The 24,865-nt window shown below is 42.3% G+C and overlaps 1 protein-coding gene and 1 long non-coding RNA gene across 2 annotated transcripts in view; one reads left to right on the forward strand and one right to left on the reverse strand.

Moving 5' to 3' along the window:
* The window catches only part of LOC140481152 (uncharacterized), a 102,398-nt gene that overhangs the window by 38,694 nt on the left and 38,839 nt on the right, over positions 1 to 24,865 (forward strand). The window lies entirely within an intron of this gene.
* cd99 (CD99 molecule) overlaps positions 1 to 24,865 on the reverse strand; it is a 52,605-nt gene that overhangs the window by 19,269 nt on the left and 8,471 nt on the right. The window contains exon 2 of the mRNA XM_072576900.1: positions 2,065 to 2,121. Within this exon, the coding sequence (XP_072433001.1) occupies positions 2,065 to 2,121 (57 nt within the window). The remainder of the gene's footprint in view (positions 1 to 2,064; positions 2,122 to 24,865) is intronic.

Raw genomic sequence — 24,865 nt, forward strand, 5'->3', positions numbered from 1 at the left:
CAACCACAGCAAACATTTGAAGCCACAGGTGATCGGTGTGCCCCTGAAGGACTGCAGAAAAAAATGTTACACCATCACTTGGAGAGATGGTGACATTGTTGTAGTGCCATTAGATTAGCAGTCCTGAGGTCCAGGATCATACCTGAGATACACTGGTTCAAAACCCAGCATTGTAGCAGCTGGTCAGAGTCAGAGATATATAGCATGGAAAGAGACCCTTCGGTCCAACCTGTCCATGCAGACCAGATATCCCAACCCAATCTAGTCCCACCTGCCAGCACCCTGTCCATATCCCTCCAAACCCTTCCTATTCATATACCCATCCAAATGCCTCTTAAATGTTGCAATTGTACCAGCCTCCACCACTTCTTCTGGTGGCTCATTCCATACACAATCACCTTCTGCGTGAAAACATTGCCCCTTAGGTCTCTTGCATCTTCCCCCCTCATCCTAAACCTATGCCCTGGACTCCTAACCCCATGGAAAAGACTTTGCCCATTTACCCTATTCCATGCCCCTCTATAAGGTGACCCCTCAGCCTCCGACGCGCCAGGGAAAAACAGTCCCAGCCTGTTCAGCCTCTGAAATCCAAGTTAGGCTCATTAATGGCTGCCTTGAGAAATTTTAACCGACTATTGAAAAACTGGTTTAGTCCACTGATTGCCTTTTAAAGGCAATATGCCATCCATAACTGGTCTGACCTACCCATCTCCAGACCTACTGCACTGTGGTTGATACTGAAAGGACCTAGCAAGCCACTTAGTTCAATGGCAATTAGGGATGAGCAAGTGATACTGATCCTGCCAGAGACACCCACATCCTCTGAGCAAACAAAGATGAAACTGACTAATTGCTAATGACTGGTTCCTCCACAATATATCCAATGTGGGTGGTATCACCATATTCAAGTAGCACTCTACCAGCATACTCAATTCACAATTTAACAACAAGTGACATTTATATTGGGATTGCCCACACCTTTCAAAATAATTATAACCCCATACTAAGGGACTTGCATAAGCAAATGGACCATCTATTTTACTGATTGTTTCAGTAATGGAGGGATGACAGGAAAATACTGGCTTCTGATGGCATTGGTTTAAAAGAGTTAGAAACCATTCAAGAGCATTACTCAATTCTTCAGATACTCTAATGGGAATTTCAACATCCACATGGACAGGTGCAACAGGGAAGCAAGAACTCTATTTAACATCTTACCTGAAAACAAACACCCTGATTTATAACACAGGAAGTGCTCAATTGTACAGAATGGACTCTGAAGCCAGTCCGAGAGACCTGGAGACACAATTACGGGCTGCACTCAGTCACTGGGACCACAGTACAAAACTAATGTCATCATAGGCACTCTCCTGCCTTAATAGCTGAAGGATCTACCTCAGGTAAATCAGCCGACGACGACAACAACCACCTTTGTCTTCCTTCAGTGAAGTTGTGTGGGTTCCTTGAAGGACTCAATCCATTCAAATAAAAAACAAGCATTCTAAATTCTTGTTTTACATGATTGCATCCAAGGATCTCTAATGGGCTTTCAAAATAGTTGCTCTACCATCTATCACCCATTCTTGTATTCTTGTTAAGCAAGGACAGGGATCCATCAGGCAGATATTTCCACTAAGTTTCCTCAGTTGTGATTGCGTTGTCATCACAGGCTAACTTGTGCACTTTGATTACATTTATCAGATGATCTGAATTACCATACATTTATAAGAGGCGACACGCCATTCCCAGTGAACCTTAGAATGAGATTTCCACGTGTCAAAGTTAACATATGATCAAGTGTAAGTTGCTATTCCTTTGTCTCTTCAGACTTGAATTAAACACTATGAGGGACAAGAAAACACTTCCCTAGTGTTTTGCTTCATGATCATGCAAAACAGGAAACTTGCCGATTTATTCGATGGCATCAAAACAAGCCGAAGTCATGTGCAATCCCTTCTTGCAGTGTAGTGTCCAAGCCATCTTCAACTGGGAATAATAATGCTACATCAATGTATTTAAAACACTCATTATAGATTCATGATAAAGTTATATATTTAAACACACCTGGAGCCTTAGTGGGATCGTCTTTGAAAGCATCAGCAAGGTCAAAACCATCTTGCCCTGAAAGACAAAAAACTCATGTTGTAATTTCAATTATTATTTACACAAGGGAGCAACAGCCAATCCATGACAACAGGCAGGAAATGCTTGCAGCAGATCCCAACATAGATCTTAAACATTAAAGCTGGATTCCAGAAAGGCTGGAATTCAGAAGCTACCATCGTTGACTTAACCTGCGCTTGTAAATGTGCAGTGTACCACCAAGGAGGCGATGCAGACAAAAAAGCTTACTGCACAGGGATTTCTGAAAATACAGCTTGCCTTGCAAAGAGATAGAGCACAATGGGGCAATACTCTATGGAGTAGAGAAGAATGAGAACTTATCCATTTGATGATTTCAAAATGAACTTCCCAAAGTTAATTGGGTGGGGTTGTTCGCTCAGAAGAGAACATCTGGCAAGGGAAGACTTTCAAAAGCAAGAGAATAAGAGTTCAGGGCCCAGCATGTTCCTTGAGGGTAGGGGACACTGGAGTACACGCAAGTGGGAAATCAAGTGGGTTAAAAAGGGGCAAGAGATAACTCCAGCAGATAGGGTATTAAGAATCCTCAGCAAGTTCTACAAGAGTCATGGTGAAAGCATGCCATCCAGGCCAGTTGGGTCCACACTGACTCAAAGAACATTCCAACTAGACCTAGACCCACACCCCCATAAAATATCCCCATAACTCCACATTTCACATGGCCAACCCACACATCCCTGGTCACTATGGGCAATTTCATTCCTGAAGGGATCTTGCCCAAAACATCGATTCTCCTATCCCTTGGATGCTGCCTGACCTACTGTGCTTTTCTAGCACCCCACTTGACTATGGGCAATTTAGCATTGCCAATCCACCTAACCTGCACATCTTTCAATGATTTATTAAAAAGGACAAAAAGAATAACCAGGGAGAGAATAGGACCCTTAAAAAAGGTCAACAATATCAAGGAACCACATGAAAAAGGGGAGGGCGGGGGGGGGGGGGTAGTCGATCCTAAATGAACATTTCATGTCAATATTTACTGTGGAGAAATGAGATGGAAGCTATGGAACTCTGGGAAATAACATCCACAGGAAGGAAAAGGAGATACTAGTAGTCCTAAAATGTATGAAGATAAATAAATCCCTGCGATCTGATCAAGAGTATCCCAGTCATTGTGGGAAGCACCCTAGCAGAGATATTCATTTCATTGACAAGACAGAAGATGATGTGGGGGCGGGTGGGGTGCACTTGGTGGTAGCTAATGTGCCAATACTGAAGGAAGCTAGGGAACTATAGACTGGTGAGCCTGATGTCAGTGTGGGTAAGTTTTGGAGATTCTGATGGACAGAATTTGGAGATGCAAGGACTGATTAGGGATAGTCAGCATGGACTTAGGGGTAGGAAACCATGTCTCAAGTTTGTTTTCTTTTGGAAAGGTGGCCAAGATGATAGATAAAGGCAAAGTGGTGGATGCTGTCAGTTTCCACTTCATAGAATCCTTACAGTGCAGAAACAGGCCATTCGGCCCAACAAGTCCACAGCGACCCTCCGTGGAGTAACCCTGCCCTATTATCCTGTATTTACCCCTGACTAAGGCACCTAACCTACATATCCCTGGAACACCATGGACAATTTAGCATGGCCAGCTCACCTAAACTACACATCTTTGGGCTGAGAGAGGAAACCAGAGCACCTGGAGGAAATAGACTCTGGGAGAATGTGCAAACTCCACAGTCAGAGGCTGGAATCAAACCCAGGTCCCTGGTGCTGTGAGGAAGCAATGCTAACCACTGAGGCCTGTGCTTCACTTCCAATAGATCAGATCACAGGATTCAAGGAGAGCTAGCCAATTGAATACAAAATTGGCTTGACGGTAGGAGACAGTGGTAGTAGGCAGTTGTTCAGACTGGAGGCTTGTGACAAGCCATATGCCACAGGGATTAGTGCTGGGTTCACTTATTCATCATTTATATAAATGATTTAGATGAGAATATAGAATCTGCATACTAAGTATGCAGATAACACCAAAATTGGTGGTATGGTGGCCTGTGAAAGTGGTTATCCAAGAGTACAACAAGACATTGATCAACTCGACCAGTGGACTGAGGGATAGCAGATTGAGTTTAATTTAGATAAATGCAAGCTGTTGCACTTTTGGCAAAGCAAAGCAAGACTGACAGTTAATGGTATTGCCCTGGGGAGTGTTGAACAAAGAAAACCTCAAGGTGGAGGTAGAGGTACATAGATCTTTGAAAGTAGCATCCCAGGTAGAAAAAATGGTGAAGGCAGCATTTGGCATGCTTGCCTTCAAAAATCGGTCAGATCATTCACTGCAGGAGTGGAGATGTCATTTTACGGTTGCACAAGACATTGGAGAGGCCACATTTTGGAGTACTGTGTACAACTGGTTGCCCTGCTACTGGAAAAATTAAACTGTAAATATGCTTTGCATACTTTCCAAAGATGCCAGAGAAGGTTTGAGTTATAAAGGAGACACTAGACAGGATGGGTCTTGTTCCCCAATGGAACATAGAAAGCAGAGGGCGTGAGCTTAGAGGTTTATAAAATTAAGGGGCATAGACAAGGTGAATAGCCAAGGTCTTTTCACCAGAGTAGGGAGTCCAAAAACTAGATGGCACAGGTTTAAGGCGAGAGGTCAAGACTTAAAAAAAGAGAGACCAGAGGTGAAATTTGTTTTTGCAGATGTCTGCATATGGAATGAGCTGCCAGAGGAATTGGTAAAAGGTGGACAGGCACATTGATAGGAAGAGGGTTGAGAGGGATATGGGCCAAAACCAGCAAATGGAACTAGTTCCGTTTAGGAACCCTAGGTAGCATGGACAAGTTGGGACAAAAGGGCCTGTTTCTGTGCTGTATGAATCTGACCATCTCAAATGAAACAAACTTCTGGTACAGTTGGACAGGTTAGATGCCTAGAGATAGATTCCTCTCCTCCCCCACCTCACCATGTCTACAAATAGGGACATAGTCTCAACATGAACAATTGTGTTTTGGATATGTGAGGAAGAGAAATTTCTTCATTCAGCAGGCTGAGTGTCTTTGGGATTCTCTATCTAGAGGGCACTGGGGTCATGCGGATATAGCTTCGAACACCAAGAATCAAAGCAAGGCATCGGAAAATTCCACTTTCCTGATGGATATAAGTCAACGATTAGCCGTGATCAGATGGCAAAGCAGCTGGATGGCCTACTCCATCATACCCATTTCCTAGGAGCAATTTTCAAATTTCAAAAAATCAAAAGATATTTGGTTTGGGATGTGGGATCATTTACACTATTACAGTAATGATACATATATTGTCCTTATATAAGGGGTACATCTTTTCAGATAATCATTCGTAAACTTTTCCTGAATTACAACAGTGACTCGACTGGCGATGTGTTATTGCCATTGCAAAGCCCTGATACATGCTGCATGAGCTTAAATTAATTCAAATTTCACAGACTTTCTTTGCAACTGTACAGTTACAACAATTGGGTGATGACACATTTTGACAACTTCAATTAACATATACATGCACAAATAACTTTGGCTGCCTCTAGATGCTAGATAATGCTTTCCTGAATTGCCTTTCAGCTCTCCCATGTCAAGTTCATAGCTGAAAATGTGTTGCTGGAAAAGCGCAGGAGGTCAGGCAGCATCCAAGGAACAGGAGAATCAACGTTTCTGACATGAGCCCTTCTTCAGGAATCTGCCTTGGATGCTGCCTGACTTGCTGCGCTTTTCCAGCAACACGTTTTCAGCTGATCTTCAGCATCTGCAGTCCTCACTTTCTCCATGTTGAGTTCATGCAAAGTTCACCTGTCTGCAACCCACCTTGTAGCAATTTGCTTTTACACATCATCGCCCTTAAGCTTCTTGACTGACTCACCTAATCGGTGTTTCATCTCCCCTGTAGAGATTATATAGTGCTGAGAGCAGTGAATACAGTACGCTAGATTGAGCAAAGTGCAGGTAAATCACTTCACCTAGAAAGTGTATCTGAAGTCTTGGATAATGGGGGACTGAAAAAAAAGAGTACTTGGACTTTCTGCAATTGCATGGGAAGGTGCCACAGGGACATGTCAGAGGAGTGTGCCAAGGTATCCCAGAGGGAATGGCCCCTGCAGAAGGCTGACAAGGAAGGGGAGGGGAATGTGCATCTGACAGTGGCATCAATGGGAGCTCATGATCCTTTGGACTATGATGCTGGCAGGGTGATTAGTGAGAACCAGAGGAACCCTATTGCTGTTGTTGAAGGGAAGACAGGGAGGTGAGGGACAAAGTGTGGGAGATGTGGTTGACAGGGCCCACAGCCTTGCCTGACACAAAGGTGGTCAATCCTCAGGTGGGAGGAAGGAGGTGACATTTCAGAAGTCACCAGTAGAAGCTGGTATCATTGGAACACGTAACAAAAACAAAAAAAAGTGGTGAAACTGGGAGAATAGAATGGAGTCTTTAAGAAGCAGGTTGTATAGTCATAACCAAAAGAGGTCAGTGGATTTGGGAGTGGATATCGGTGGCCAGGTTACCCCCAGAAATGGGAAAATGTTGAGGTAAGGAAGGGAGGAATATGAGATTATGAAGTTTTAATGCAGAGGTCAAACATTTTTGCATTTAGATGTAACTAAGAACTCAAACCAAAAAGCAAAAACACATATGCAATAAAAAGGAGTTCATAAATGTTGATGGATATTAGAAACAGTAGATGTGAGGGGCCCTTGTGATGGTTGTTGCTTCTGCAACAATCATAAGGCTAAGTCATATGGAGTGGGGGGTGAGGAAAATATATGTCAAGCTAGACACGCTTGCACAAAAAAGGTTATAAGTAGTGTATCTTGCTTCTGCAAAAATCACAAGGCGGAATCACGTGGGTGTATACTAATAAATAACTAACCGTAAAGGGAGATGGTCGACTGGTAGAAACAGATGTATTGACATGACAGTTGCAACTGTCATGCACAGAGAGTGTTAGTATGGACACGATGACCAAATAAGACCCAGTGTTGCGTCAGCAAAAGCAATAAGACTCAGCTATCAAGGGAGGTGGTTGCACACAAACACAGGCCACAGACAGATGTGGTAAGCAGATTAAATTAGCAACTGCACAGAGCAATACAACTATCAGATATGAAGTAAAAGGTGGGAATACCGAGAGACTCAATTGAACTGTATAAATGGTAATGTAACCTCCTAATTGGGTGATCATTAAAGGAGGTACACCCAGTTTGCATGACCATATGAATAAAGACTGCTTCAGAATTAGACTGACTGAAATTCATGTCTCAGTACAGGAATCAGGTCACCCTTCCAATGTTTCAGAGGGGAGACCAACAGAAAATAAAGTATTCATGTACCTGCACCTGAATGGATACCAAGAGTTAAAAGGTGGAAAGCAAACAAAATCTGGTTAAACTGTAGACTGGTGAGTGAACCCACCAAATTCGACTTTAAGGATTTAAGATTCAGCATTTGTACAATTAGTGATCTTGTGATGCTTGAACATCTATATATGGATTCAAAGTGGGAAATATATTAATAAAGCATCTTTAACATTATAAAATCTCCTATGATGTGTGGCAAAAGTCTTAAAAAGCCAAGTGTGACACTAAGCCACATCAGGGGATACTAGGACAGGTGATCAAAAGCTTTGTGAGGAGGTAGGTGTCAAAGAGCTACGTGCTAAAGAGCGTCTTAAAGACAAAAGTAAGGTTGAGGGATGTTAGAATGATGTACAAGACCAAAGTGGCCTAGGCAACTAAAGGCATGGCTGCGAACAAAGATGACAATCCTTTGGAATAAAGGAAAATCAAAAACATTGCTTGAACAGAAGTCAATGTTGGTCAGTTGTTAATAGGTGAATGGAGTTTGCTGCAGATTATGACAGTTGGAATTTGAGGGCATTCAGTTTCCAGACTTAAGATGCGCAAGTCCGGGGGGATCCAAGATGGCGGCGACCCAGTAAATCTGAGTCTATAGTGCTCCTCTCAAGACTTGGGTAAAGTGGGTCACCCTCCCCCACCACACTCACCAAATCATTCATAATAGCTGTTTAATATTAAATTTAAACAATCTAATATTTAGTAAAAATGACCAAATGGAAGGGAGCCCGCAGCTCTTAGCAAGCAGGACCCCCTCCCCCAGCCTCTCCAGCTAAAGCAGAGGCGTCCACAGCCACCCCGGGGGACTTACCTACAGTGACAAGCCTTGTGGAAATGATCTCCAAACTGGATGGAAGATCGATGTATTGAAGAATCCAGAAATCAATGAGAGTCACTTGACCGAGACATCCAGGAAATCGAGCACCGAGTTGGAGGGGCGGAGTTAAAGGCCACGACCTCCAGAACTACAGCACAATCGGCCGTGGATCAGGTCCGGACTCTCGAACAGCGAGTCCGGACCTTAGAATCATATTGATGACCTCGATAATCGAGGTAGTCGAAAAAATATTCGTTTGCTGGGTCTTCCCGAACGGGAAGAGGAAGGCTAGCATTCCGAGCAGTGGCTGCCACATCTTTTAAATCTGGAAGCTGGATCAGGCTGGGTAAGGGCAGAATGGGCATACCAGGTCGCAATATGCGGGCCCGGCTTGAACCAGCACCCACGCCCGTTCCTGTTCCGGCTGCAGAGCTATAGGGAGAGGCAGATACTCCTAGAAATCTTGGAAAAGACCCCCAAGCTATGATCTATAAAGGATCCAAGATCATGTTATTCCAGGACTTTTCTCCAGTTCTGGTCCGAAAGAGGAAGGCATTCAACGAGGCGAAGAAGTGTTTAAGGGACTTAAATATTCAGTACTTCTTACGCTACCCAACGACGCTACGCTTTAACCATGAAGGATCTGTGTATAACTTCAGATCGCCAGAAGAGGCTAAGGAATTCTTGGACTCTCTTAGATAAACTGTAAGAGATAATGGATGTTGGTTTGCCTTCCCCCTCGCTTTGGTTTATATCTCCCCCCTTTTTTTTTTCTTACCTTACTGTTTAATGTTATCATGGGGGGGTGGGGAGAGGGATTTGATTTTCTTCTTTCCCCCCCCCCCCGCCCGGGGTTGTTTTCTTTTATTATTTTATGTATATGTTTGTATTATTATATTTAAATATTATTTGTTGAGGTTGTAATTTTATACTTATATATTTATATATGGTATTAACATTACCAAATATATCCAGGTGTTGGTATGGGTGGGGGTAGGGTGCTCACTTAACTCTAGCTTTGTATTATATCTGAATTCTCCTCATTTTATTGAGCAGCACCCGGGTCAAGGGTGGGGCATTGGTTGGGAGAGGATATGATGGACTTTTGGAGAGGAAGTGACACCCCCTGGGAACAAGGGGGAAAACCTCCACTTAGATATGTTTTATATTTTTTTAAAATTTAAAAATAGTTTTTATTATACTGTTGAGTGTATTAGAGCCTTTATTTTTGTAAATTTTATATACTCTATGCTTGGGATGTTCTGGATAGGGTTTCCTATCCAGAGGGGTGTCTCATTTGCCCAGATGATTATGGTTGATCAATTGGTTAAGTGATGCACCTGGAATGTCAAGGGGAGTAATTCTCCAGTCAAAAGGAAGAAAATATTATCAAATCTTAAGAAAGAAAGAGTTGATATAGCCCTCCTACAGGAGACACACCTGTCGGATAAAGAACACTTGAAATTACGAGAGGGTGGATTTGATCAGGCCTTTCCTTCTTTTAGCTCAAAAAGCAAGGGAGTTGTTCTTGTTTGGAATTTCCCTTTCAAAATCCTAAATCAGATAAAAGACGAATCTGGACGATATATTTTGATTAAAGCCCTCATAAATGGAGAGGAATATGGGATTTTAAATTTGTACTGTCCCCCGGCACACCCCTTTAAATTTATAATGGAAGCCTTTTCAAAATTGATGGCTTTTGGTGCCCGTCATACAATTATGGGGGAGACTTTAATTGTATTATGGATCCGGAAATAGATAGGATTCCCAAGAGTACTGCAGGAGTATCTCCCAGATCTAGACAATTGATGGATCTGAACAAAGAATTAGGATTAGTAGATGTATGGAGATGTCTTCATCCACAGGCCAGAGATTTTTCTTTCTACTCCAATCCACATAAAATGTCATACCAGAATTGATATGTTTTTTTCAATTCTATATCATCCTGTAAAATAGGTAGTATAGCAATTTCCGACCACGCTGCTGTATATATGGAAACTAAGGTGAGGAACAATGGGACATCCCCTCGGCATTGGCGTATGGACCCCTTCCTAAGGAAAGATAGTAAATTTGTAAAGTACTTCTCTCAAGAATTTTAAACTTTTTTAGAAATTAATTCAGGTACGGCTAGTGACCCATCAATGATGTGGGAGACCATCAAAGCTTACACGTGAGGTTTGATCATTTCCTACTCAGCGACCCAGAAAAAATTGAAGGGAAAACAACAGCGTCTGTTTGAAGCTCGCTTAAAAGCAGCTGAAACAGTATACACTGATAGACCTTCTATTATTAAATTGCAAAGGATTACGGCTGTTAGGACAGCTCTAAACACTACGCTTATTCAAACGGCTAAGAGGGAAATATTATTTGCAAAACAAAAGGTTATATGAATATGGCGACAAACCGGGTGGATACTTAGCATTTCTTGCAAAGAAAAAAAAAAGGCCCCTCAGACTATTACGTCTATCAAGGAAAGTACGGGTATTTTGACTCATGATCATAAAAAGATTAATGCGATCTTTAGAGAATTTTATTCTGAGTTGTATAAATCGCAGGATTGTGAAGATTGACTAGGAGGATGCAGTCATTTTAAAAAAATTTGACCTTTCCGGGCCTAACTCCGGAACAGGTATCGGTCCTAAATGCTCCTCTAACAGTCAAAGAAATACTTGATGCAATTAAGCAACTTCAGAGCGGTAAGGCACCGGGCCCAGATGGTTTTCAAGCTGAATTCTATAAAGATTTTACAGAAATATTGGCTGGTCCACTTATGGACATGTATAACTATGCATATAGTCAGAGCTGTCTCCCACCTTCACTGAAAGAGGCAAATATCTCTTATTCTTAAAAAAGGAAAGGATCCAGAAGATTGTACGTCATACAGACCAATATCCCTGCTAAATGTAGATTTTAAAATCCTTTCTAAAATGTTAGCACAGACTGGAAAGGGTACTGCCACATATTATAAAGGAGGATCAGATGGGGTTTATTAAGGGCTGTAGATCATCCAATAACATTAGAAGGGTTTTGAATAGGATTCAAGCTTGTCATCAGGGAAAGATACCAGGAGTAGTAGTTTCATAATACACGGAAAAGGCATTTGACAGGGTTGAATGGTCATATTTGTTTTACACATTGGAAAGGTTTGGCGTTGGACAGGTGTTTACCAAACGGGTCTCAACATTGTATAGTGATCACCAATGGATTAGGTCCAGATAGCTTCAGTGTGGGTAGGGGCTGCCATCAGGGATGTCCTCTCTCGCCATTGTTATTTACGCTAATAATTGAACCACTAGCAGAAGCTATATGAGCTGACCCTAATATAACGGCCCCAAGGATTGGTACAGGTAAACATAAAATTACTCTTTATGCAGATGATGTTCTTCTATTCCTCAGTAATCCTCTGATGTCCATACCTCGCCTAATCCAAGTTATTAATTCATTTACCACATTCTCAGGCTATAAAATTAATTTCTCAAAATCGGAGGCTATGCCAATGGGTGGCCTTGCTATGATACCCCACTTAGTGGACGGATCCCCTTTTCCCTTTCGTTGGTCCCTGGAGGGCTTCTTATATTTAGGCATTTTTATTACTCCAGTATTTGGTCAGTTGTATAAGGCTAATTTTGTGCATTTACTGGAAAGGATAAGGCAGGACCTCCAGCAATGGGGAGACCTTCCAATTTCCTGGTTGGGTAGAATAGCACTAATTAAAATGAATGTCCTGCCCCGTCTCCTATACCCTATGAGAATGCTTCCGGTGATGCTGCTGAGGGTGGCTCTACGTAAACTATATGGCTGGCTGGGTTCCTTTATCTGGAAGGATAGACGGCCCCTCATTAAGCTGAAGAAGCTACAGCTTCCAGACAAGGGGAGGATTGGACTTAACTGATATTTCCTAAAATCTGGGAAGTTCCTTATTAAGTTACATAGCTGATTGATTGGGTCTTGTCTGATCCACAACCTGGTTGGACATAGAGGCCTCTCAAGTAAAATACCCACTTATTAACCTTTTATTTTCAGACAAGAGGAAAATCATTACAGATAACTGTAAAAACCCTATAATACTAAACACAATTAAGGCTTGGAATATAATGCAGCAAAATGAGGGTAATTCACATAAAAAACATCCCCCTATGCACCGATAGTGGGAGCATTGGGATTCCAACCAGGATTTACAGATGCCACTTTTAAAGTGTGGAGATCCAGGGGTATCTCATGTCTAGGGGACCTATTTAAGGATGGGGTCCTGATGTCTTTTGAACAGCTGCGTCCGAAATTCGGATTACCTAATTGAGACCTCTTTCGATACTTCCAATCGAAAACAGTCTTTATAAATCAGATAGAGAATGTAGTGTCCTACGACCAGTGGGGGTATCTTCCGTCAGCACTATTTATCATTTACTACATGATGAAGTATCAGGAGATATGGACAATCTGCTTAAAACATGGGATCAGGACTTGGGACTAGAAATCTCTATAGAAACGTGGAATGATATTTGGGAAAATGCTAGAAGAATTACTATTTGTAACAGAACCCAGGCTATCCAGCTGAAGATACTTCATAGGGCCCATATAGCACCGGTTCGATTGGCAAGATTTAAGGCAGGAGCATCTCCAATGTGTCCCAAATGCAAAATAGAGGTGGGCACTCTTGTACATTATCTACAGATCTTATGACAGGTCCATAGGCATTGGACTAAAGTAGCAAGTACCCTGACAAATTTTAGGAACGGAAATTAAAGTGGACCCTGTATCTCTCCTTTTGGGCTTTTCGAACTTTCCCTCCCTGGACATGTACGGGAAGAGACTTTTATATTCGCTCTTTCTGCGCAAGAAAAAATATTTTGGTGAGCTGGGTGGCTGAGGGCCGCCCTGGACTTTCAAATTGGCACACAGATTAATTATGGAATGTATTCCCCTTTACTTCCTTACAAATATGGTGCACCGAAAGACCGAATTATTTTATAAAATATGGCAGCCTTTCTTGAATGACATACAGATATTCCGGCTATCCCAACAAGGGCTTTTATTTAATTTAGATTACAAACCTGGCTGGTCCGGGGCCTCTTAGAGGAATCCCGCACGAATATGGGTTTTATTACATCTGATGTTAACACATTCCGAGCATGCAAGAGATTTAAATATACACTCTGGTTAGTTGTAGGTTAGATTAGTAGACAGTTGAGTTTTGTTTTTTTTTCCCTCTTTTGTTAAATTTTGGCTATTGTATATTTGATTTAATTGTATATCAATGAGAGTTTTGTTTATTTTTGTAAACTTGTAAAAATGTTAAATTTCTAAAAATATCTATATAAAAAAGATGTACATCCAGCAAATATGCAAAGGAACAGTCAAGTCTCAAGGTAAAAGGGCTTGAGTGAGGGTTTAATAGTGCAGGGGTTGAGAAAGGAATGAAGTCAAGCAAATTTAAGCAGTGGAAATAAGTGTCCTCAGTAAATGGTACAAGTTAGATCAGAAGCTCATTCCTTGGGCAAACATGACTGCAAGGTTAATAACAATCAGACTTGAGCAAATTGTTAAGAGATTAAATGGGAATATCTCTGGACATTAATGTAATATTAAAAGAGTTAAACTGCACTGAGTGAACATTCTGGAAGTGGGTGGGGATGACAGTCAGACAAGAACAATCACCCCGACTCCAGTTAGACAGTCATTTGCTACTACTCCCCCCAATTTTCAAATTTAAAAAAAACTTTCAACTGCTTCCATTCAGAAATGCTTTTAGCCATCCTCTGAAGCTTGGTATGTTGCACCTGCATTGTCTTGAGGAATCAGGAAATCATCTGCATCACAACTCCCCAGGATTAGGGTATTTACATTCCCTCGGAGGATGGTCTCACCCTACCATTGTACCTGTGGTAACGTGACTGAGGGAGTGACTGGGTGTTGTCTTGATTGGCATGTGACTGTGGGAGAGTGGCCAGAGTATCTGATCATGACCAACTGACCTGCATAAAGGGGGTGTATTTTCTTTGTTCAGGATCTCAGACTACTTCACACGCCTGTGAAGAGAATCAAAGGGGATCACCTAGCTTGTACAAGCTTTAATAAATTTTAACTGTTTGCAGAAGTCTGTGTGCGCAAATTGCATCTAATGAGAAACCTCAAAAAGAACAGACAATCCTTTTCCGGCACTTCAAAGGACAACTATCCCATGAGACAGCAGTTCAACATCAAAAACACATTGTGGCACATATTCCTGCCAGTGGGTTGGTCACAGAGTCAGAGATGTACAGCATGGAAACAGACCCTTCAGTTTCTGGATTAGTGGTATTGGAAGAGCACAGCAGTTCAGGCAGCATCCAAGTAGCTTCAAAATCGACATTTCGGGCAAAAGCCCTTCATCAGGAATAAAGGCAGTGAGCCTGAAGCGTGGAGAGATAAGCCAGAGGAGGGTAGGGGTGGGGAGAAAGTAGCATAGAGTACAATGGGTGAGTGGGGGGGGGGGGGGGGGGGGGGGGGGGGGGAGGGGATGAAGGTGATAGGTCAGTGAGGAGAGGGTGGAGTGGATAGGTGGAAAAGGAGATAGGCAGGTAGGACAAGTCCAGACAAGTCATGGGGACAGTGCTGAGCTGGAAGTTTAGATATAGGGTGAGGTGGGGGAAGGGGAAATGAGGAAACTGTTGAAGTCCACATTGATGCCCTGGGGTTGAAGTGTTCTGAGGTGGAAGATAAGGTGTTCTTCCTCCAGGCATCTGGTGGTGAGGGAGCAGCAGTGAAAGAGGCCCAGGACCTCCATGTTCTCGGCAGAATGGGAGGGGGGAGTTGAAATGTTGGGCCACAAGGCAGTATGGTTGACTGGTGCGGGTGTCCCGGAGATGTTCCCTAAAGCGCTCTGCAAGGAGGCGCCCAGTCTCCCCAATGTAGAGGAGACCGCATCGGGAGCAACGGATACAATAAATGATATTAGTGGATGTGCAAGTAAAACTTTGATGGATGTGGAAGGCTCCTTTAGGGCCTTGGATAGAGGTGAGGGAGGTGGTGTGGGTGCAGGTTTTACAGTCCCTGCGGTGGCAGGGGAAAGTGCCAGGATTGGAGGGTGGGTCGTAGGGGGGTGTGGACCTGACCAGGTAGTCACGGAGGGAACGGTCTTTGCGGAAGGCAGAAAGGGGTGGGGAGGGAAATATATCCCTGGTGGTGGGGTCTGTTTGGAGGTGACGGAAATGTCGGCGGATGATTTGGTTTATGCGAAGGTTGGTAGCCCCAGCCTGTTCAGCCTCTCCCTATAGCTCAAATCCTCCAACCCTGGCAACATCCTTGTAAATCTTTTCTGAACCCTTTCAAGTTTCACCACATCTTTCCGATAGGAAGAACAGAATTGCACGCAATATTCCAATGGTGGTCTAACCAATGTCCTGTACAGCTGCAACATGACCTCCCAATTCCTGTACTCAATACTCTGACCAATAAAGGAAAGCATACCAAACGCCTTCTTCACTATCCTATCTACCTGTGACTCCACTTTCAAGGGGCTATGAACCTGCATTCCAAGGTCTCTTTGTTCAGCAACACTCCCTATGACCTTACCATTAAGGTGTATAAGTCCTGCTAAGATTTGCTTTCCCAAAATGCAGCACCTCACATTTATCTAAATTAAAAACTCAATCTACGACTTCTCAGCCTATTGGCCCATCTGGTCCAGACCCTGCTGTAACCTGAGGTAACCCTCTTCACTGTCCACTCCACCTCCAATTTTGGTGTCATCTGCAAACTTACTAATTGTACCTATTATGCTCACATCCAAATCATTTATGTAAATGACAAAAAGTAGAGGGCCTAGCACTGATCCCTGTGGCACTCCTCTGGTCACAGGCCTCCAGTCAGAAAAACAACCCTCCACCACCACCACCACCCCCACCTTGTCTTCTACCTTTGAGCCAGTTCTGTATCCAAATGGCTAGTTCTCCCTGTAATCCACAGATCTAACCTTGCTAATCAGTCTCCTGTCAAACAAAGGTCTTCACGTCTCCCTTTAAATTCTTTTACTAGAAAAATTCTAAACATGAGCAAATTAATCAAGCATATGTGTGAAAGCAGAGTTAGTTACAAAATGTTTTCACCCAAACAATAGCTGCAGGAAGTCAGCATTCACACCCCACCACCTGCTCACCAACCAGAAGTACTGAACAGTAAGCACCAGGCTATTGCAGGCTATCAATGATGTGCTGAACGTAACTGAAAATTAGATGGGAACAAATTTGTAAAATACAGAACGTAGTGTTTACTGTGAACCACATGCATCAGGTGGTACTACAGTCACATACAAGAATAAAGGGCAGCATAATACTACTAGGAGAAAGGAAGGACTGCAGGTGCCGGAGGTCAGAGTCAAGAGAGTGTGGCAAGTGATGAATGGCTTATGCCCAAAACACTGCTCCTCAGATGCTATCTAACCTGCTATGCTATCCCAGCACCACATGAGAGCAAGATAATACTGCCAGTTAGCACAAAGATAGTCAGAGTCTGATGTTCAGCACAGAAATGGACCCTTCAGTCCAACTCATCCATGCTGACCAGACATCATAATTTAAATTAGGCCCATTTGCCAGTACTTGGCCCTTATCCCTCCAAGGTAAAAACAATGACTGCAGATGCTGGAAACCAGATTTGGATTAGTGGTGCTGGAAGAACACAGCAGTTCAGGCAGCATCCAAGCAGCAAAATTGACGTTTCGGCCAAAAGCCCTTCATCAGGAATAAAAGGCAGTGAGCCTGAAGCATGGAGAGATAAGCTAGAGGAGGGTGGGGGTGGGGTATCCCTCTAAACCTTTCCTACTTAGATACACATCCAGATGCCTTTTAAATGCTGTTAATTGTACCAGCCTCCTCTATTTCCTCTGGCAGCTCATTCCACACATGCACCACCCTCTGTCGTAAATGTTGCAAGTGTAAACAGTGAAAAAGTTGCCCCTTCAGTTCTTTTTAAACCTCAGCCTAAACGTATGCCCTCTAATTCTCACTTTCCACTCCAAGGAAAAGAGCATATCTATTTCCCCCTCATGATTTTATAAACCTCTAAGGTCACCTCTCAGTCTTTGACGCCCCAGGGAAAATAGCCCCAGCCTATTCAGCCTCTCCCTATAGCTCAAATCCTCCAACCCTAGCAACTTCCTTGTAAATCTTTTCTGAACCCTTTCAAGTTTCACGACACCCTTCCAATATTTCAAACCAGTGAATTTTTAAACATTTCCCCTCTCAATCACCTCTATGTCCACATTCTTTATACTTTAATTACACCCCCTTACACTTTCAACCATACTTATCACAAATTCACCAGGCTTTCAATCACACTTTGGCTATGCTTTTTGTCATTGCCTCAAAAATAATTGGTTCTCTATAATTAGAAGTGGAGATGAGAAATTAAGATAAATTCAGAAATGGCACAGATGTTAAACAGATTAGGGAGCTGGAGGGAAAAAAAAAGAGCGGTAATTACACATCCAGAATACCACGTACAACTCAGGGGACCTGGATTTGAATCCGATTGGAGCTATACTTGAATTCACAGTAAATTTGAAGAGCGAGTGTAAACATTGGCAGCTCTTGTCTCAAAAAGCCCATTAGTTCAAAATCATCCTTAAGGAATGGAAATCTGTTATCCTTCCCTGACCTGGCCTCCACTTGACTTCAGATCCACAGCATGTGTTAGACTCGACTGTTCTCTGGGCAATAAATGCGAACCTGGCCAGTGACATTCACACTCAATGATGCAACTAAAACAAAACAAAAATACTGGAAGTCCGAAATTGCTCGAGAATCTCAGCAGGTCTGGCATCACCTGGGTAGAGAAAAATGTTGTAACAGTTAACATTTAAAGTTTCATATCAAATTTTAGAACAGAGGATTTTCCCTCTCTACAGATGCTGCCAGACCTGCTGAGTTTCTCCAGTACTTTGTTCCCCATTTCAGGTTTCTTTTTCTAAAACAAATGCTGTTTATTTCCATTGTCGAAACCAAAAGCTTGCACAGGAAATACTGGGAAACAAAGACAAAGACACCAATGACAGTGAGGAACTTAACGCCATTAAAACATTAGCAAATACAATGCACTGGAGAAATTAATTATGCTAAACACAGGCAGATAGTAGATACCTTGAACAAAAGGAATTAGAGAGATAAATCAAAATACTGATTCTGTTCAACAAAATAAAACAATCCAAGCTTCCAGAACCAGACTGGAAGCTGAAAACGTAGTCCCATTGTTCAAGAAAAAAGGAGGTTGACAGAAGGAAGCCATTCAGCTGAGGCCACTTAAATGAAACATTCTGTCCCTGCTCCAGCACAGCCAAACTACTTTCAAGTGGCTATCCAACTTATTTTTGAATTATTCATTGATAATTATTCATTACATTGAATGAAAGCCCACCTACTCATTGAGAAGACTTAAACCTACCATCTTGTAAAAAAAGAAAATTTGACAGACAGAAATACAACACTGAAAGGACTTCAGCAGACAAAGAAAAAGCTACTCCCATATGATACAAAGACCACAGGAGACAACCCTTGAATTCGGGCAAGAAATACAGGGAGAAAAATTACAGGAAGAACTTTTTTTTTAAAAAGTGGAGAGAGAGTCATAAATAACTTGGAACTCTGTCAAGGGATTGACAGTGGAAGTGGAGACAATATCCATCCAATTCTTTGTGGAAAAATCAAAGGAAAGTAGTACTGTGGGGACAGAGCAAGGGAAATGGGACTGACTGGATTGCTCAGAGCTGACATGAACTAAAATGGGGAAATAGCCTCTGTACCAAAAAGACACAAATAAAACACAATTAAAAGTAGGTTGCAAGAATGGAAAATAGCATTTCAATTTTTTTTTAACTCCAGACTCAATTTCAAAAAGATATCAGACAGGTAAGCCACAAATTAGAGGTTCCAGTCTGGCTCCACACCCAGTTGATGCCTCATAGTTACCATGACAAGCTGCAACTGGCTTTACTAGTGCTCCATTTAGCATTTCCATATGGATAGTGTGAAAGTATAGCATTGTGTGGGCTGGGTTACTATACAATTAATTAGCAACTCTGAACTAAATGGACACAAAAACAAACACCCGATTGCTGGGCTGAAGTGCCTCAGAGAACATTGTTTTGGAAGAAGGAAAAAGTTTACAAGATCAGCTCAGTATGAAGTATTTTACATTTGCATCTAAAACACTACAACCTGCAGCACTATAACAGCCTATTAAAATATTGATTCAGCTGAACACTGGTAATGAATGCAAGCTTTCAATAATGCATTAGCCTTGATAGATTTTTTGCTACAACACATCCGCTCATGATACAATGACATGCTATCAAATTGAAAGCTGCATGAAAATATTTCCTATAAACTGGAAAATTAACTTTAAATATTTATTACAGGCTTAAGCACAATACTCCCAAAAACTTAAATACATGCTATGGTTGAAAGGTTGCCAACATAATTTCTAAGTTACTTCAAGTCAAAAACATAAGTACAAAAGAACCAAGTGGAAGTATGTCATATTCATTGATGTCCCATCATTGCATACTTGACAGACTTCAGACCCCTCCTTTAGGAAGACTCCCGTAGCAGCATCCAAATTCACTTTGCTGTGAAAAAAGGAGCTTTTGTTATGCAGTGGTCAAATTCCAATGCAAGAACTTACCACTGCTTGCTAACAGCAAGATTGGAATGGTTTAGCCAGTAGCCCTAGTGACCCATCGTTTTGGTCACCTCCAACAGAAATAGCATTACTAGGGAATAGTGCACATTCAGCAAGTCATATCCACAATCGCTCAACACATTGACCATCTCCAACAAGAGAAACCTATGGTCTCCTTGAGATTTAATGGCATCGCCAATAGTGAATCCCACACATTAAACACCCAAGGGGTTATCATTGACCAGAAAATAAGCTGAACCAGCCACAATGATTACAAAAGCAGGTCCAAAAAGGTGGAAATTTACACAAACATGACCACCATTTACAAACACAGAAACTAGGAATGTGACAATATGCTCTCCATTCACCTTGATTGACAGTTCCAAACATTCAGACAGCTTAACTCCAAGGAAAGTGCAGGCTGATTACCTTAAACATTCACTCCTTACTTCAAGGATGTACAGAGTCTTCCATATCCAAGATGCTCTACAGTAACTGTTCCAGATTCCTAGAAGACCACCTTCCAAACCCATAGCCTCTACCATCTAGAAGGACAGAAAGACAGCACTACCAACTGCATGTTTCCAGACAACTTGCTGACCACAGTGGCTTGAAAATATCAATTAGTCTTCAGAGTCACTGATCAAATCCTCAAAACTTCTTCGTAAATAAGTTCTCCATGTGCCTGAATGGCATGGATTGTAATGGCTCATGGAGGCAATACTGTTTTCAAGAGCAAGTCAAAAATGCTGGCCATAACAAACACTCACTGCTTTATGGTCTTGAATGGGACGTCAATACCCAGTATATAGTTGCAATAATGCAATCAGAGAATTCAACACCATGATAAAGATTACAAAGGTAGACATCAAGTTCCTGGAGTGATGATCATCAATCTGTCCTGGTTCACCCATGTCGTCAGTGAAGAAAGCACAACAACCTCTCTACCCCCCTCAGGCAGAGAAGGAAATCCAGCATGCCCTCATGGATGCTTACCAATTTTTATAGATAGCCCATAGAAAGCATTCTATCTGGATGCATCACAGAACTAGAGGGCATAGGTTTAGGGGGAGAGGAAAGATGTAAAAAGGGACTTAAGGGGCAACTTCTTCCACACAGATTCTACAGGTGTGGAATGAGCTGCTAGAGGAAGTGGAGGAGGCTGGTACAATTGCAGCATTTAAAAAACATCGGGATAGGTATATGAATAGGAAGGGTTTATAGGGATATAGGCCAAGTACTGGCAAATGGGACTAGAATTGGTTAGGATGACAGGGACAAGTTGGACCGTAGGGTCTGTTTCCATGCAGTACATCTCTATGATTTCATCTATATTTCCTGCAGCCTGGGGAAAGCAACCAACACAAAGATGCCATTCCATCCCACCTATACTCTCTTCCATTGATAGAAGTTTGAATACACTTGTGAATAGATTCAAAAATGATTTCAGAGTTTTGAACAGACCTCAAATGTTAATTCTGTCTCCCTCACCTGTAACACTATTCTGCACTCTGTTTGGTTAGCCTGATGCACTTTGTATGGTGCGATTTGCCTCCATAGCTAGCAAAACGTTACTTTTCACTGTACTTAGGTATATGTGACAATAACAAAATCAAATCAAAACACAAGGAGTTTAAATATTCAAGGCTCATAAGAATTTTGACAAAACGTTTTTTAAATTCAAAAAAATAGATCATGTAGCTCTTGATTGTTAAACCCTGGAGGAAGAGTGAGGTGTGGGGTGGGGAGGTTACAGGAAAAGCTATTTTACCCATAGACCTTTCAAATTAAGATAAATAATTTATTTTCCCATCATTTGTTAGCTAAAAGTCACAACACCATGCTATAGTCCAATAGGTTTACGTGGAAGTACAAGCTTTCAGAGCACTGCTCCTTAATCAGGTCACTGAAGGAGCAGGGCTCTGAAAGCTAGCACTTTCGAATAAACCTGTTGGACAATAACCTGGTGTGATTTTTTAAAACTTTGTCCATCCCAGTCCAACATCAGCACCTCCAAGGAAAGGATACAAACCTATAAGATCTGTCAGTTTGACCAGTAATAAAGTCAGCACACTTAAAAAGGAGCATCACCAAGTTAGTGCCTGGTTGGAGTTCCACTGTGAGCCCTTGCTAAGTCAGAGGTCACAACCCAAGGCTTTTCACTGGCAACTCTCAGGAGGGTCACAACAGTTCAAGAAGCTCTGGATTTGAATCTGGAATGTACTGCCCAAAAGAGGAGATTAACTAGCTGGATCTGAGGAAGGTGTCTTAGGATACAGGAAGATACAAATGGATAGGTCAAATAGGCAGATCAGTAGCACATAGAATTTAACCCTGATAATTGTGAGCTGATGCACTTTGGAAGAAAAAGGAGGACTCAATGGACAGCAGGATGCTAGGAGGTTCAGAGGAACAGAGGGATCTTGGTGCATATCCATAGGGCAGGGAAAGTTAATAGTTAGTCAAAAAGCACTTGCCTTCAAATCAGTTGTGGTATAGATTATGAAAGCAGGAGTTCATGTTGGGACAGTATAAAACTTTAGCTAGGGCACAACGGAGTATGATGTGCAGTTCTGCTACTGACTGACAAGATAGACAAGCAGGAGGCCGGAAGAACACAGCAAGCCAGCAAGGGCTAGGATAGGATTCAGTATATTGTGATATTCTCTCTCAAAGTTCATGAAGTTCACAAATAACTTAAAACTGTTTGCTGAAGATGTGTATTTGAACTACTATACCTATTTCCCTGCCTTTCCCCCAGCATACCAGAGTATTGCATTTTGGTCAGGCAAATCAGGGCAGGATTTACACTTAAACACAAAAGAATTATGGATGTTGTAAATCAGAAACAAAAGGAGAAGTTTTGGCAAAACTTAGCAGGTCTGGCAGAATCTGTTCCTCAATTTTGAGAAAGGGCCACAGATCCAAAACATTAACCAATTTCTTGTCACAGGTGCTACCAGACCTGCTGAGCTTTTCCAGCAACTCCTGCTTTCGTTATACACTTAATGGTAGGGTTTTAGGGAATGTTGCCAAACAAAGACCTTTGAGTGCAGGTCCTTGAAAGGTGAAATCACAGACAGGGTAATGAAGGTGGCATTTAGTACACTTTCCTTCATTGAGTTGGGAGGTCATGTTGCAGCTGTACAGGACATTGGTTAGGCCACTTCTGAATACTTCATTAAATTCTAGTCTCCCTCCTATTGGAACAATGTTATTAAATTTGAAAGGGTTCAGAAAAGATTTACAGAGATTGTTGCCAGGGTTAGAAGGTTTGAACTATATGGAGGGGCTGAATAGGTGGGGCTATTTTCTGTAATGTCAGAGGCTGAGGGGTGATCTTGTAGAAGTTTATAAAAATCAGGAGGGCCATGGATACGGTGAATAACCAAGGCCTTTTTCCCAGGTTAGGAGTGTCCAAAACTAGAGGGGGCATGGGTTTAAGGTGAGAGGAGAAAGATTTAAAATGGATCAAAGGGGAAAATTTTATCACACAGAGGGTGGTGCGTGTGGCAAACAGAGAAATTGGAGGCTGGCACAATTACAGCATTTAAGAAGGTATCTGATTAGCCATACAAATAGGAAGGGTTTGGAGGTATATGGGCCAAATGCTATCAAATTAGACTAGTAAATTAAGGATATCTGGCTAGTACAGTTGAGTTAGACCAAAGGGTCTGTTTCCATGCTGCACATTTCTATACCTATGAAACAACCACAAGTTTAGCCCAGAATTGGTAGTGTCACTGATTTTCTTACCTATAAAGAATGTATCTCATCACTTTTAATGTTTTTGTCCTCTCCTTCCCATGATAACATGCCATTAATTAATTGGCCTTATCTAGATTTTTTTTCTCTAAAAATGCCAGGAAACCAACACCACAGGTCAGGGCCCCAGTCCCACCCATGCTGACAGTGTAGCATTTCAAGAGGTAACCTTCGAGGCACCGTATTTTTTTTAAAAAGTGTGACGGATGAGTTCCCAAGGCTTCAGGTCAGCAATTCCAGGTAAAGACTTCTAGATAATGCCACAAGCCAGGGGTTGGAGGAAAAGCCCTTCACAAAGCATTTAAATGGGCATGGGCACAGCCTTCAGCCCCTGTGGCCCAGTCACTGGAGCATTTAGCTCTTGCTTTGTTGCCCACAAAGCCTGATCGGGTTGACATCCTCCCCACACCATGGGAGTGCTATCCAAATGTTGGTTAAAAATGATAGAAAATGGTCCAAGTGCAACTTTTTTGCACAAGTTGGGCTGCCACTACCAAGGAGCAGGAAGCCAGCTTGGTTCCAGCCTGCCCTGGGGAATGCCCTCAGATGGGCACACCCTTTGTAAAAGGCTTATGAAAATATGGATTCCCCAAGTGTGATATGAATGAGAGCATTAACTTGATCAGCAAGTTCAATTTATTGTATATCAAGAAGCAAATGAATACAGCAGTCTTAAATGCTTTCAGGCCTCCAGCACATTTAAAAAGGCTTTTAAGCTTTCATCTTGAGGGCAATTTGGATCTTTCTGGAAGCAGAGTGGTGCTGGAAAAGCACAGCAGGTCAGGCAGCATCAGAGAAGCAGGAATATATGTTTTAAAATTGATGTTTCGGGCAAAAGCCCTTCTTTAGGAATCGAGGCAGGAAGTCTGCAGGGTGGAGAGATAAGTGGTTGGGGGGTGGGGAGAGGGGAGAAGGCGGCTCGGGAAGAAGGTAGCAAAGAGTACAATAGGTGGATGGAAGTGGGGATGGAGGTGTTAGGTCACAGGAGGGTGGAGCAGATAGATGGAAAGGGAGATTGGCAGGTAGGACAAGACACGAGGACAGTGCTGAGCTGGCAGGTTGGAACTTGGGTAAGGTGGGGGACAGGAGAGGGGAAATGAAGAAACTGGTGAAGTCCACATTGTTGCCCTGGGGTTGAAGTCTTCTGAGGCAGAAGATGAGGCAT

This window comes from Chiloscyllium punctatum, chromosome 9 (assembly GCF_047496795.1).
Source record: "Chiloscyllium punctatum isolate Juve2018m chromosome 9, sChiPun1.3, whole genome shotgun sequence".
NCBI lineage: Eukaryota > Metazoa > Chordata > Chondrichthyes > Orectolobiformes > Hemiscylliidae > Chiloscyllium > Chiloscyllium punctatum.